Source organism: Medicago sativa, chromosome 5 (assembly GCF_051527215.1).
Source record: "Medicago sativa cultivar Bolivia chromosome 5, Bolivia_mono, whole genome shotgun sequence".
NCBI classification, from domain to species: domain Eukaryota; kingdom Viridiplantae; phylum Streptophyta; class Magnoliopsida; order Fabales; family Fabaceae; genus Medicago; species Medicago sativa.
This window is the reverse complement of record NC_140753.1, coordinates 48,288,691-48,303,790: the sequence shown is the minus strand read 5'-3', so window position 1 is coordinate 48,303,790 and position 15,100 is coordinate 48,288,691. Positions and strand designations below refer to the sequence as shown.

General features: G+C 35.7%; 1 protein-coding gene and 1 long non-coding RNA gene across 4 annotated transcripts; one reads left to right on the top strand and one right to left on the bottom strand.

Moving 5' to 3' along the window:
* Positions 1-5,584: 5,584 nt before the first annotated feature.
* LOC146922581 (uncharacterized) lies at positions 5,585-7,865 on the bottom strand. Of its 2 annotated transcripts, XR_015012506.1 has the most exons (4): positions 7,098-7,863; positions 6,895-6,998; positions 6,652-6,744; positions 5,585-5,814 (listed from the first exon to the last, which is right to left on the bottom strand). It is a non-coding gene; the product is annotated as an uncharacterized LOC146922581 (long non-coding RNA). The 2 variants fall into 2 exon arrangements; XR_015012505.1 differs by having other exon boundaries at positions 6,652-6,998; positions 7,098-7,865.
* Positions 7,866-9,126: 1,261 nt separating this feature from the next.
* LOC146922580 (uncharacterized) lies at positions 9,127-14,206 on the top strand. 2 transcript variants are annotated; one of them, XM_085715437.1, is made up of 8 exons: positions 9,127-9,369; positions 9,457-9,565; positions 10,533-10,648; positions 10,741-10,860; positions 11,035-11,124; positions 12,204-12,343; positions 13,469-13,724; positions 13,923-14,206. In XM_085715437.1, exons 1-8 carry the CDS (start codon positions 9,181-9,183, stop codon positions 14,073-14,075), a joined length of 1,173 nt encoding a protein of 390 aa, XP_085571563.1. In that variant the 5' UTR covers positions 9,127-9,180; the 3' UTR covers positions 14,076-14,206. The 2 variants fall into 2 exon arrangements, with proteins under 2 accessions (XP_085571563.1, XP_085571564.1); XM_085715438.1 differs by having other exon boundaries at positions 9,142-9,369; positions 9,476-9,565.
* Positions 14,207-15,100: the final 894 nt, after the last annotated feature.

Here is a 15,100-nt window from a genome sequence, read left to right as displayed (position 1 = left end):
CCATCTTAGAAGCATCACAATACACAACAAACGATTCCTTCTTATTCGGCAAAATCAACATTGGAGCTGAAGTCAACCTCTTCTTCAACTCTTGGAAACTCTTCTCACACTTAGCATCCCAAACATAAGTTTGCCTTTTCCGAGTCAACTGCGTCAATGGCAACGCCAACTTAGAGAATCCCTCAATGAACCTCCGATAATAACCTGCCAAACCAAGAAAGCTTCTAACTTCAAAAACAGACTTAGGTGATTCCCATTGCAACACTGCATCAACCTTCGACGGATCCACGACAATACCACCTTTAGAAATCACATGACCAAGGAAACTCACTTCACGCAACCAAAATTCACACTTCGACAACTTAGCAAATAACTTCTTCTCCTTCAAAACTCCCAACACAATCCTCAAATGCTCGGCATGCTCTTCTTCAGACTTCGAATACACCAAAATATTATCGATAAACACCACCACAAAACGGTCCAGAAAAGGATGAAATATTCTATTCATATATTCCATGAAAACACCTGGCGCATTAGATACTCCAAATGGCATCACAGAATACTCATAGTGTCAATACCTCGTTCGGAATGCAGTTTTGGATATATCTTCCGCCTTTACTCTAATCTGATGATATCCTGATCTCAAATTAATCTTGCTCAACACTTCAGCACCAACCAACTGATCCATCAAATAATCAATCCTCGGAAGTGGATACCGATTATTGATTGTCGCTTTTTTCAACTGCCGATAATTCACACACAACCTCATGCTTCCATCATTCTTATTAACTAGCAACACAGGAGCACCCCATGGAGAAACACTCGGCCTAATAAACTGTTTCTCGAGCAACTCTTCCATCTGCTTCTTCAATTCACCCAACTCTGATGCAGACATCCGATACGGCGCAATCGAAATAGGACTTGTTTCTGGTACCAAATCAATTGCAAACTTTACTTCCCTCTCCGGCGGTAACTCGGTAATGTCGTTCGGAAAAACTTCTGGAAACTCTTGCACTACCGGCAAATCACCAACTGCTTTCTCACTACTTTCCTTCAAGGAAGCAAACATCATGAACACATGAGCTTCACCATCCAAAGACTTCTTCACTTGCTCCGCGGTTAAGAACTTCTCACCCATCTTCGCTACCGGCTTAGAAAACGTTACCCTCTTGGTCAAACAATTAATGTTAACACCAAAAGTCAACATCCAATCCATACCAAAAATCATGTCCATATGCTTCAACGGGAGACACACAAGATCTAACTCAAAAACCACGTTACCAAAACTAACAGGGCACTTGGCACACACTTAGGAAGTAGTCACTGAACCACTAGTTGGGGTGTCGATAACCATCCCTCGAGACAACGGAGTCACAACCAAACCCAAACGCTCAACACAACTAACCGCGATAAAAGAATGAGTAGCACCAGTATCAATAATTGCAATCAAAGGAGTACTATTGATAAAACACATACCTCAGATGAGATTATCCGGATGCTCCACCTCTTCCGCATTCAATGTAAACACCTTCCCAGCCGCCTTCTTCGGCTTGTTACACTTAGTACTGATATGCCCTTTCTCACCACAATTGTAGCAAGTAATCTCCTTCTTGCACTCAAAAGCCTTGTGACCTGCTTCCCCACACTTGTTGCAACTCCCTCCCTTTTTGCAATCATTAGAGTAATGACCCAAGATTCCACACTTGTAGCATCTCACCTCAACAACTTTCGACTTAGAGCCTCCACTAGATTCTTTCTTCTTTCCTTTGTCCTTGCTATACGGCTTCCCAAATCCATGACCCTTTCCCTTCTTCTCATTCTGAGCCTTGTAATGATTAACCTTAGCCCTCCTGGCGTCATCAAACATACGACACTTATGCACCAAAGTGTCAAAGTCACAGATCTCCTAAATACACATGTACTGATATATGTCGGGCCTCAAACCGCTTTCGAACTTCACACACTTGGAAACCATAGCATCCTCCGCATTGATGTAGGGACAAAACCTCGAAAGCTCTTCAAACTTCGCAGCATACTCGGCCACTGAACGGTTCTCTTGCTTCAAGTTCAAGAATTCCACTTCTTTCTTAGTCCTCAAATCCTCAGGAAAGTACTTCCTCAAAAACTCAGTCTTAAACCTAGCCCAAGTCACAGCTCCACCAGCCTCAAGCCTTCCCTTAGCATTGGTCCACCAATACTCAACCTCCTCAGTAAGCATGTGAGTAGCCATCCTGACCTTCTGGTCCTCACTAGTCACCATAGCACGAAAGATCCTCTCCATGGCCTGCATCCATGTCTGAGCTCCATCCGGGTCATACCTACCCTTGAACGTCGGTGGACTGTTTCGCAAGAAACGATCAAGCCTCCGCTCCTCAGCCTCTCCAGGATCACGATGACCAACCGCAGTCTGCTCATTGACCTGAGCCAACACCTGGGCCATCGAAGCCAAAGCCTGTGCAATCGCCGCATCATCTCTACCACCACCCATCTCACTTCTACACAAAACCAACCAACAGATAAGGACAACAGCACAACAAACAAGTACCGAAGGTAATCCATTACCATTCGTGCACAACAGGGAAAATCAACGCATACTAGTGCGGACAAGGACTGACCACGACGCTGATACCAACTTGTAACGCCCTAATTCTATTAAAGCAATAAAGCATGCGAATATAGCAAATATTCAAGAATTAGACGCTACATCTAAACAAAATAATCAACAGCGTGCATATATATATATATATATATATATATATATATATATATATATATATATATATATATATATATATATATAATATCTCATCAGTCACAGCGGATATGACCATACACCTCCAAATCAAAACAATACATATACCATGGTCAAACATCAACATCAACATAAAATCCTCCAAAGTCTCAACAATAAGTACATCTCAATATAAATAAAATCCAACAAAAGTAAAGGGACACCGACTCGACCTAATCAGAGCCCTAAACTATAACTCCAAAGTGATAGTGGAGGCTAACTCCAGCTATCCAAGCACTCACCGCAAGCGGACTACTCATGCACAGCGTCTACCCATCCATACAGACAGGTAGGCGGTCAAAACCACTAGAGGTTAGTATTACATCAATCATAATCAATATATAAAAACTTGATTTAGATAAAACAGTTCAATTCTCAATAAATCATCATGAACATTTAACCTCCATATCCACATTCATATAACAACCTCAATCATTACAATTATATGATCATTTAGCACACTCATCATCAACACTCATCATTCAATACAACAATTAAGACTCATGCAATGTGATATGCCTAAACTCGACACATACATGAGTGTGGTACCAAATCACCTCAAGGTCGTCACCTTCGATGCAACAAAAACATCGTAATCACCTCAATTAGATATAAAATCCGCCACCATCAGTCATGAATGCATGAAAATATGACTCGACTACAATGCATATGTTCACACAAACAAATCACCTCACCATCACCAACATTTAGTATATATGCAATCGACAACAATTCACCATCACTTGACATATATACAATCACCAACAACATTCATAATTCAATCAACATATATTTATCACATATATACATCATCAATCCTCTCCACGTAAATTATATCAACTATCCACAAGAATTCATAAGACAATCGGCTCTTAAAAACATTTCCAACAAATTTCGTCTCTAAAATCACAACTTTAGAAATAATTAAGCATTTAAGCCAAAACAAAGTAAACAAGTTCCAATGCCTCAACTAAGTATACCTCTAGGCCACATGTGGGAGCAATAGAGGATACTTTGGAGTTTCACCGGCCAAACACAACGAAATCATGAAAATCACAAAGTTCGTTTCACCGAACACTTTTCAAGAAATTTTCCATTTTCTAAGCAAAACAAGTTAGACCCAACACATCACAGTTTGAAAACCATAATTGGACTTATAGAACCCAAGTTTGAAAGTGGGAAACAATCCATAAGGTTTGGGTCGACTTAAAAGTGGTCGACTTAAAGGTTATGCGGAGTTTTCGTAAAATTTCTCTAAGACATCCTTAGAGTGTTTTCCTCATAACTTAAAATTCAAGAATCAATTTCAAGCCAAACCAACGCCATTGGAAAGATAACAAGATTATCTAAAACTTCCTTGTTTACAACAAAAACCAAATCAAAACAGAAACGAGGGAAAAAGACACAAGAACACGAAACATGGGGTGTTGCCCTGTGTAACTCGCCGTTGCGAGTAACTTTACTCGCAAGGCGAGCAAGCCACAGGAAGCCCCTGTTGCTCGCGTCCAACTCGCCTCCAGCTCGCTGTGGCGAGTTATGACAGTAAGCTCACGGGAAAAACCCCATTTTCACCCCAAAACCCCAATTTTGACTTCCCAATGCCCAAATTTGATCCCATGGTTTGTCTAAATGATTCCAAACATGAAAAGATACTCAAATTGATATGAAATTTGACCCAAAACATTCTCCCAACAAAATTCACCATTTGACCCATTTTCATAAAACTTCAAAAATAAACAACACAAATCATCACAAGCTCAAAAATTATGGTTACCCAAGGTTCCATTCATCAACAACAACACCTCACAACATCAACAACAACAATCAATCATGAATTCATCATCAATTTATCAACCACAACATTATTCATCATCAATTTCACTCAAGAACATGTTATATGCATATAAACCCATTTTGTCATGCAAATTCAACAACAACAACACAATTATCATTCAATTCATGCATATAATCATGTCCTCAAATTCAAGCACGAATTTCTACTCTAAAAATCAAATAAACCACTTAATCAAAGAATTAGGGAAGAACAAAACTATTAATTATGCTTGAATTCTAACCCACTTACCTTAATCCTTCTCAACACCAACTAAGGCTTCACTTTAACTCCCAAAGCTTGAATCTCTAGCTCCCTCTAGCCTCTTTTAGATCTCTTCTTCAAACCCTTATCTCCTCTCTATCTCTATCTCTTCTCAATTGCAAAATGTTGGTGAAAAACCCTATTTCTCTACTAACAAGAGTTTATATAGGTTCACCTAATTGGGCTTAACTCACAACACCTTAATGGGCCTAACCCATTTCTATTCTTACCCAAATGTTACTACTCACTTAACGGTAAAATGTAATAATAACGGTCAACTACCACTACAAAAAAACGCGCTCAATTGCGGCGGTTTTTTTTCATTATTTGCAGCGGTTTTTAACCTCCGCGGAATGTTTTGTGGGATTTTTCAAAACCCCCGCTTATACTAATCCCACAAATTATTTACGGGAGTTTTTGGCGACCCCTGGTATTCATATCAAAAACCTCCGCAATATAGGTGTTTAATTTGCAGGAGTTTTTAACCTCCTTAGATACAGTGATTCTTTTTTCCTTTTCTTTGTTGTTTTGTGGGAGTTTTTAACCTCCTTTAATACAAGTGATATTATTTTATTTTTTTTTGCATATTTTTTTCTTTATTTAGTCTATACTTGTTTTTAATTGCAATTTATTGGCATTGCAAGATTTAAAATTTTACTAAATTAAAAAATAAATATATATCATTAATAACGTAAATGTTGTAGTCCAAAATATCCATATATAATTGAATATCAACCGTGACAATACAAAACACAATTCATGTTAGTATATAAAATATGTCTTCCTCTAAAAGGGTATCATCATAACAAAACATAAGAGTCAATATCTCTTGCCATTGTATATAATCTAAAAAACATCAGATGTTACTTCCACCCCATGATCCTCTTCCGTTCAAAGGCAAATTAGGTTCACTTGCATGATCTGTCGACTGAAATTAAAATAAAAAACACTTCATTAATTAAATTATTTGACGAAGCTTCCACAAAATTACGCAAAATAAAATAAAACAAATACCACTAGACTGATCGATCGTGCTCTGAATCAAATTAAGAAAAGCACCAAACATAACGATCGTTATTGGCTTACAATTACATCAGAACTTCACAACTAGCAAAACTTGAATGGTTCATTTAAATTTAAAATGCTATTTTCATCTATCATTTTGGATAGGAACTTATTAACTCTCTTCTCTAGAATCATCCTAAATTAAAAAATAAAATAATAAGAGTTCCTTCAACATATGATTCGCAATTGCAGATGTATGGTTTTAATGGACCAGAGTTCATTATTTTCTCTATCTGAAGCAAAAGCAATTGCAGGAGAACATAAATTGAATCAGTTGTTGACTGAAAATGGATGGTTTTAAAGGTAAATTCAGTTGGCTGAATTCGACTAAACAATGAACAAAGAAGCAACAACAGAGTAAGCAAAAGAGAGTTTGAACATGTAACAAAGGAGGCAGTTCAAAACACCAAATTAACACGCAGTTTCACAAAGCTTTCAAGATTCACATATTTTATTCAGCACCCATTTTCTTTAAAACTTCAATAACAACAGCAAGTAACCAACATAAAGAAACTAAGAGAAGCACAGGATACATCCCATGAAAGAAACAAAACATAAAGAAACTAAGAGAAGCACAGGCCTGGCGCATAAAAAAATAAAAACTAAAATCTAAAGCTATTGACAAAAACATTCCAATAAGTCACATGATGTATTATTTAGTCAAAGAAAGGAACAAAGATAGGATCATAAAATAACTTACATTTGATGAACCAAAGAAGCTAGCCACTTCATCAGGAATCCTTCCTTCTTTCATTATAATGTATGCTTTAAATGTTGATTCCAAGCTTGTAAACTTAACTTTCCAATTGGTATCAGATGATGTAGAAGAAATGGCCGAAATATTACTCCAATATTAGTATACAATATCACCAAGTCAAAAACTAGTATGCTTCAAATCCAAACATACAACCATAAACCAATAGTTTATTCAAATTTAACTTACCATTGCAGCCTTAGCTGCATCATTTACAAATGATGAATTATTTGGTTTATGGGTTTCGAGGTACAATTCTCCACGAGTTGGTTTGCGTCGATTTTCTTGATTTTCTTTATTTTTTCATAAAGATGAAAAAATATAAGAGTTGAAATACAAAATGAACTATATTATGACAAAATAAATAAAAGATGGGTATTGTGATTGCTAACCTTTCAAGATGGATTTTGACAAAGCAAACTAAAGTGGACTGCGGACCGAGTGAGCGTGATTGAAGCAAGATTCTGTGAACCAAAAAAAGATTGTATAGAAACACAAATATGATTGTAAAGAAATAATTGGAAACAAGAACCATCACCGCTAAGGCTAGCTACTCTTTTGTTTTCTTTTTGTTAAAAAATTCCTCTAAATCAAATCTTTATATAAACCATAGAGAGTATATCCCAAAAAGAAAATATTGAGTCACATTGGTTGTTTATGACTTGTCCAACACAAAGTAACTTGTCAAACACAAAGTAACTATGAAAAGTAACTTTTAAAACTCCTAACACCCAATCAGAAACAGAATCAGAAAGAAACTAAGAAAATACAAGGCACTCCTAACCACCCAAAACTAGGGACCTCACACCAAACTAAAACCACACTGAAGCTGCAAAACTATAATTTTTGTAAACATAGCAGAACAGCAGCCAATAAACACCAAAACGGCGACTCATTTAAGCCTTTAAGTCATGTATTTGGTTCCAAGGATCCAATCTAAGTTCTGATAGTCTGATTGATGTAGATTCTGGTGTGAACATACAATTTGGCAAATGAAAACTGTGAGAGAAAACCCCATGTCAAAATCTTTTTTCGTTTGAAAATTATCTCTTCTTGAAGTTGAGCCTTTTTACATGATTTGGTACATCATGCAATGTCATAACCTTTGCGTTTTACTTACAATTTGAACAAGGGATTTTAGTGTACATATCTTGGCAATAGTTATATATACAAAGTTATTGCCCAACGGCTAACCAATGCATTTAATTCGATATTACATTATCTTTGCATTAAATGTAATATCGATTTCTAGGCCGACTAGAATTAAAAGTAATGATACATGCCTAATATGGCTTGGATTTTGATGTAATATCGATATTACATTTAATTCGATTCTTGCCTAATTTCCATGTAAACTTGGTTATATATACCTAAATTATTGATAGGATTACCGAATTTTATTTTATAATATTTTCAGATTTTATACATTTTATGAAGTGTTTTGTCTACTATGGATTATCACGTGTTATTTTTCACCGTTACCTATTATATATTGCATTTTATTATTCGTATGTCAATCCCTTTACAATAAACCCGAGCGGAGCACGGGTCAAAAATCTAGCCTTTTTTTTTTAGAAAACATTTTCTACACTTATCCTTATTTATTAATTTTGTTACGTCTGCAGCAATTTAACCTAATTTTATCCCGCTCATTTGCTTTATTAGGTTTGCAATTATTTAACCTAACAAATTCCATCTAATAAAATGCATCGCACCATTTTCTATTCTATCTTTTTGCCTTTTTTTTTAAGAATATATTTTCTACACTTATTTGATTGTTCACGTTTGTTCTAGAAACTATGAGCTGATCAATGATCACGTTTGATGCCTTCTATTTTATACTTTTTTTTTCGGCTACCCTAATTTCCACGTAAACTTGGTCATATATACCTAAATTATTGATAGGATTACCGAATTTTCTTTTATAATATTTTCAGATGTCATACATTTTATGAAGAGTTTTATTTTGTCTACTATGGATTATCACATGTTATTTTTTCACCGTTACCTATTATATTTTGCATTTTATTATTCGTATGTCGATCCCTTTACAATAAACTCGAGCGGAGCACGGGTCAAAAATCTAGTTAACTTTGTTAAGTCTGCAGCAATTTAACCTAATATTTTCCCGCTCATTTGCTGTATTAGGTTAGCAGTAATTTAACCTAACAAATTCCATCTAAAAAATGCATCGCACCAATTTCATTCTTATCCTCTTGCCTTTTTTTTTTGTACACTTATTTAATACTAAAAAAATGCATCGCACCAATTTCCTTTCAATCTTGTTGGCTATATTTTTTTTCGTATGTCAATCACTTTACAATAAACATGTGCGGAACACGGGTCAAATATCTAGTAGATAGTAGATAGATTTGACTTGCATTGTTTCAAATTCTACTAGTTAAACCCTTTCCTCACAATCCTTCACATTATTTCAATCACAGTTTCAAAATTAGGAAACAAGAAACGAAAAAAATGGCGGGACCAGACCCCTCTCCTTCTCCAAAGATCCTTCTATCAAAGTCCGGACTCGTCACCTCAAAACTCAGCCACGGCGGCTCCGGCGAAGAAGATTCCACTCAGCACCGTCCTAGTCTTCCTTCCGTCACATCCCAAAACCTTCTCTCCGATTCTTGGAATTTCCATTTCGATCGCTTTCTCCCAGTACGTTCTCTCTACTTCATCATTTTTTGATCATAATCTTTACAATTCGATGTTCTTGTTTGTCAACTGATAATGAAATTGATGTAGTTTTTGACTGAGAACACAGATTTCACGGTGATTGGCGTGATTGGGAAACCTGGTGTTGGCAAGTCTACGATTATGAATGAACTTTATGGTTTTGATTCAACTTCTCCTGGTTAGTTTAGTTTCTTTATTCTCGCATAATTTGAGTATACATTCGTTTTTTTAGAATTAGAAATGGAACTTTGTAGTAAGGATACGTCTGATCGTTTACGTGTCTCCGGTGTCGTGGGGCATGTGTCAGTGTTCGACACCAGGACATGCAATTAGGGTGAATTAGGTAATTTTTTTTTAAAATCGTAGCGTTGTCAGCGTGTCTTTGTCGTGTTTGTGCTTCGTGGGAATCAAATTCAATATCTTGGAGTTTACAACACTCATATACTCTGTGCGCCAACCACCTGCGCTGCGTTAGACTCTGCTGGTAGTAAATATTCATTTTAGTCCCTCAGACAAAATGTTGCACCTAATTTCGAGAGAAAAAGACTGTACACATTAGAATTGAGAATCTTGGAAATAGTATTTCGTGATTGTGGAAATTAGTAGTTTGTTCAAATTCCACTACGTAGTGGTGTTATAGCTTCATAGCTGCAATTTGACAATATTTGGTACTAAATAGTGTATTATAGAACAATAGAGATTTGTTCAAATTCTGCAATACTATAGTGCGGGGATCCGACTCCCCCTGCATCCAGAAGTCCCATCATTCACAATTCTGGACATTGGTAATGGTTCAATTAAGATCATATGGTTCAGATTTAAGCTCGGTATTTCAAATAATAAAATTTGTTCTTTTAGACAATCTGATGTTGATGGGACAATCACCAATGTCCTAAATGAGGTATTCCCCATACTGCTGGGAATACAATTTCAGCACTATATCCACTATTTCTGTGTCTTTTAACAGACTAATGTGTCACAATTTTATAATTCTGTTGAATAATTTGTGGACTGTTTTTCTGAGGAATAAACTAGGTTCCAAATTTTTCTTAGGGACTAAAATGAGCCTTTACTCTAATTTCATTTTTTTTTCTTTTTATTTGAATATTGTATACCTTTAATTTGACTGATACATGAGAACACAGGGATGCTACCACCTTTTGCCATACAATCTGAAGAGAATAGAGCTATGGCAAAGGATTGTTCTATTGGCATTGAACCAAGGATATCTTCTGAACGTATTATTCTTCTTGATACGCAGGTTCTAAGTTCTAACCATGATAACTTCATTGCTCAAACAGTTTTCTTCTTCTTTTTCTTATTTCTGTACTTATTTGTTATTTGTATTTATAGCCTGTATTCAGTGCTTCGGTTTTAGCTGAGACGATAAGACCTGATGGCTCTTCAACAATTCCAGTGATGAGGGGAGAATCCTTGTCAGCTGAATTGGCTCATGAGCTTATGGATATTCAGGTAAACAATGACTCCCAAACAGAGAATAATTTTTCAATAAAAATATAATTCTGTGTATAAACTTTCTAGCTTGATCATAATTGGTCTTTATTTTTAACTGTTACCGACCGACGGCCGCTGTGTCTACTGTCTGATCAATTTGGTTCCGTCGGGATGCTAAAAGATTCTTTCTAGCTTGCTGTTTTTCTAGCATCAATATGTCATATTCTGCTGGTGGTGTCAGAGGGACTCCTTGATAATAGCATGTGGCGTTTGATGTCGAAGGTATGTGCTTTAGTCTTAGTTTGTTTATGATATTTGCTGATGCTTCATTTTGTGTTTAATGCGTGTAGGATTATTTCATGTGGTGTTGAGTATGCAGTCATTTGAAAAAGTGTTGTGCCTTTTGGTTTCATATTTTATTTAATGCATTTGATGGGTATCTTCTTCTGAGCTCAATTTTTTTTAAGGAATTGGGCTAGTCGATCAAGACCTTCCCTTCACTTTCTGAACTGCACAATGTTATATGAAATCCAGTGGTTTAAGATTCATCATTATTATAACAATGATCATTTCGGTGAATTGTTGCAAGTGGGACTTTATAAGAGGTTTTTGTGTTGGAAGACCTTGTCATTTGTTAATCTTGTTTTTCTGTCAACTGATTTTGAAGAGGGAAGAACAACAAATGAATCCATAATATCAGTTTCTGGATCATATTACCTTCTTCTTTCAGATTTGTTTCTTCACCCACTGAGAAATGAACTAGTAATTTAGTAAATTTGTAAATTGTAACTACCCTCTCGGATTTTTATTTTTCTTTATGCTTTTAAAAATGCCGGACTTCTCCTGGTGCTGATATTCTGGTTTGTTCATATGATGCTTACTTGATTAACCATCTGCCGGCTTTGAGCATTGAAGATTTTAAGGGTCTGTTTGGGAGGAGGGGGTTCTGGTAGGGTTTTGAGGGAAAGGGCTTTGGAAGGCTAAGTTTATATTTTAAAATATATTTGATATTTTAAAAAAATTCAAAGAACAACATGATAAATAATCGTGTAGTACGTCAATCGCACTTAATTGATTCTAAAAATCATTTTATAGTATTCATAATTTAAAAGAGAAAAGTAAAACCTCCCCTCCCTTCCCCTCCAATCATACCATGAATCCCTTATAAGGACACACACATGATGTTATTGAATTGGAAAATAGAAATGCCATATGCTTGTGATATCTTTTAGTCGACAGTTCTTCTGGAAAAAAAAAGTCTTGCACATCTTGTGCAGACACTTGATTCTTTTATAAAATTATGTTGTGAAATCTATTGATGTATTGAAATGATTGACCATGCTGTGCTTGTTATAATGTAGGTTGACTTGCTGAAGCATGACATTTCAGACCCATCCATGCTGGCTTCATCCCTTTCACAGAGCGCTAGCTCCGGGATTGAGAAAGATAACAAAGTTCCTGAACGTGAATACTTGGCTACTCCTGTTTTTATACACACCAAGTAAGAAATGTCTTTTTGCCTGAATATATTTTAAGGAAATAATTGGAATAAATGAGTCGTCATTCTTCAAATGCTGTAATTATTGCATAATGCAATGCATTCAATATAAACCCTAAGATGCATCTTGATTTCTCCAAACTACTTGCATCTTGTATTTGGTTGATTATATAAACAAAGGGGAATTCTTGAAAGACCTGGAGTGATGAATCGTTAACTTGTTTTATAACCTGATTTTCTACTTATTATTAGTAAAACTCCCTCTTGGTCCAAGACCCTTGGTACCCAAAAGTTTTGTTGAACCACATCTAGTTCATGTCAAGCCATATGAACCCATTTAAAAGAGTAAACTCAAATATGAGATCTTAAAGGGAGTTAAGTTTCTGACACTAATATCAGTGAACTGGTTTTCTGAAACTTTCCCTTTAAATAACCTTTATTAGAGTCTCACTCTCATCCACTGCATGTTTCACTAAGGGTCTGTTTAGGAGGGGAGGGATTTGAAAAAAAGGAAGGATGGAGTGGAAAGAATAAAGGACTTCGGTGGGTTTATTTTTTTCATGATACAAAACCTCCCTAATCTGGATGAGGATTTTAGGGCGTATGGATAAATTCTCCAAATCCATTCTATGTTGTTATCATACTCTCAGGATTAAAAATATACTAATTAGAAGTATTCATTTATCATTGTCTACGAAAACATTCTTTCAATTTTTTTGAAAGATTTCCCTTTTCCTAACTTAGAAACTGAAGAATCAAAGATGCAGAAGATTTTTAGTGGTGAAGTGGTACTGATTGGTAAAAGAAAATTAATTGCAAAAGACACCCAAACAAAAAGCAACATGTTCCTAGCATTAACACATGAGTCATGAACACAATACTGGAATTGTGCATCATATATCCTTTCTTCAGAGTTAGAACCCTTATAATGAACTCGTGTCCATTATAATGTCCAACTTTGGTGTTTCCATGACAATCTGGCTACTTTTATTTATTTTGTCTATTTAAAACATGTCAATCTTATATATTTTAAATTTTTTAGCTTTGTATCTATCCACTTTCTTCCCTAATTGAAATAAGGTTGCTGTATGATGAAGCACTCATCTTTACTTTATGTGGCTTGTACAGGCTACAAGGTCGAGAGTTGAATCCTAGAATAGTTTGGCTGTTGAGCAAGGCACTCATGCATGATTTCAAATCCTCCTCTTTTGTTAGAGAAAACACTAGAAACAATCCCGATGAGCATTCATCTTCTATGGTTCACGATACTCACATCAATTCTAACCCACTAAATTTGTTTGCCATCCCACTTAAGAAAGAAGAGGACAATCCAAGAGCTCAACATGAGAGTTACATTTCTGCTTTACGGAAATTGCGGGACCAGGTAGCTTTTTCCGTCTCCATGCATGCGCCACACGCGAGCACATATACACTGAAATGAATTTCCTACAAATACTTCATTGTAGGATTTATCAAGTTTTTTCTGTTACTATAAACATATTGCCTCCTTTCTTGTAGACCAGTTAGTTTTAATAATCAACAAAATTCAGGATACATTGTGATATGTTTATCTGTTTGTCAGATTTTAAGCATGAAGCCACCATCTTTCAAGAGACCCGTGTCTGAGCGTGAATGGCTAAAAAGTTCAGCCAAGATATGGGAACAGGTCAGAAACTCTTCAACGATATCAGAATACGGCAGAGCAGTTCAACATTCTGGTATGCATAGGACATAGAAGTTTATTGAAGGTAGAACGATTCACGACTGACTTATTATTTGATTTCAAGATCAATCTTGTTGAAAAGGTGATCCTACTACTTGTGTATGAATCGCAACATTTGCTGTGCTGGTTTTAATACTGTTGAATACATTGCTACACATACAATTAATGCATTAGTCAAGTGCAAGACAAAATTTGGCAACAAGCACAAGGGTAAATTGTATAGTGACTGTAGATTAAAAATGCTAGAGTAAAAACATGTGAGAATTTGTCCTGTCGACTTTATGAGGTAGCAATTTTATCATTTTATTCCTTCTTGCATTCACGTATTATTTTTGGGAAAATCATACTTGCCTCGCTCGAGATATCTTTATGATAGGTTTTGTTTGCATCGGTAGCCTGAGTCATTTTCTTGCTGCATTGTAATCATTTATGTTAAATTTTGTGAATATGCAAACCATTGAACAATTAGAGATAAGATAAACAACGTTCAGGTGTCCATTCATCACATCACACATCGGAGATAAATGAGTCATGATTTTAGGTTCGTAAACCTTAATCATTTATGCTAAATGAAGACATTGTTTCGAACAATGAGAAAATTTGGTTTTACAATTTTTGGATTTGAAAATTTAGATTAAAGAAAGACAAAGAGAAAGGATTTGGACATGCCTATGTAAACTTTTTCGATAATAAAATATCACTCGTGATTTATTTTAACGTAACTAGCTAAAAGGATGGCGGTGAAAGTATACATGTATAAAGAGCCGTTTTGCATAAAAAAAACATGAACACAATATTACTCGATAGGGGTATGAGGAACCAACACTTTTTTTTAATGGCAACATTATTAGTTAGATTAATATTTACTCCCTTGTCCAATTGATTTTTCCTACATATTAGCTTGACGTTGTAGAGGACTAGACGGAAACTCAGTGAGATTTGCATTACAGGACTAGACTAGACACAAGTAGTTAGATTATACATAGGAAATGTAATTGATTGCCATCTAATTCCATGACAATTGGAACAGCTTGTGA

Bases quoted from the DNA above. Each gene is read 5' to 3' on its own strand.
- LOC146922580 (XM_085715437.1), top strand. From the start codon at position 9,181: ATGGCGGGACCAGACCCCTCTCCTTCTCCAAAGATCCTTCTATCAAAG. The intron at 9,370-9,456 runs GTACGTTCTCTC...AAATTGATGTAG, and splicing joins ATTTCGATCGCTTTCTCCCA to TTTTTGACTGAGAACACAGA. The intron at 11,125-12,203 runs GTATGTGCTTTA...GTTATAATGTAG, and splicing joins TGTGGCGTTTGATGTCGAAG to GTTGACTTGCTGAAGCATGA.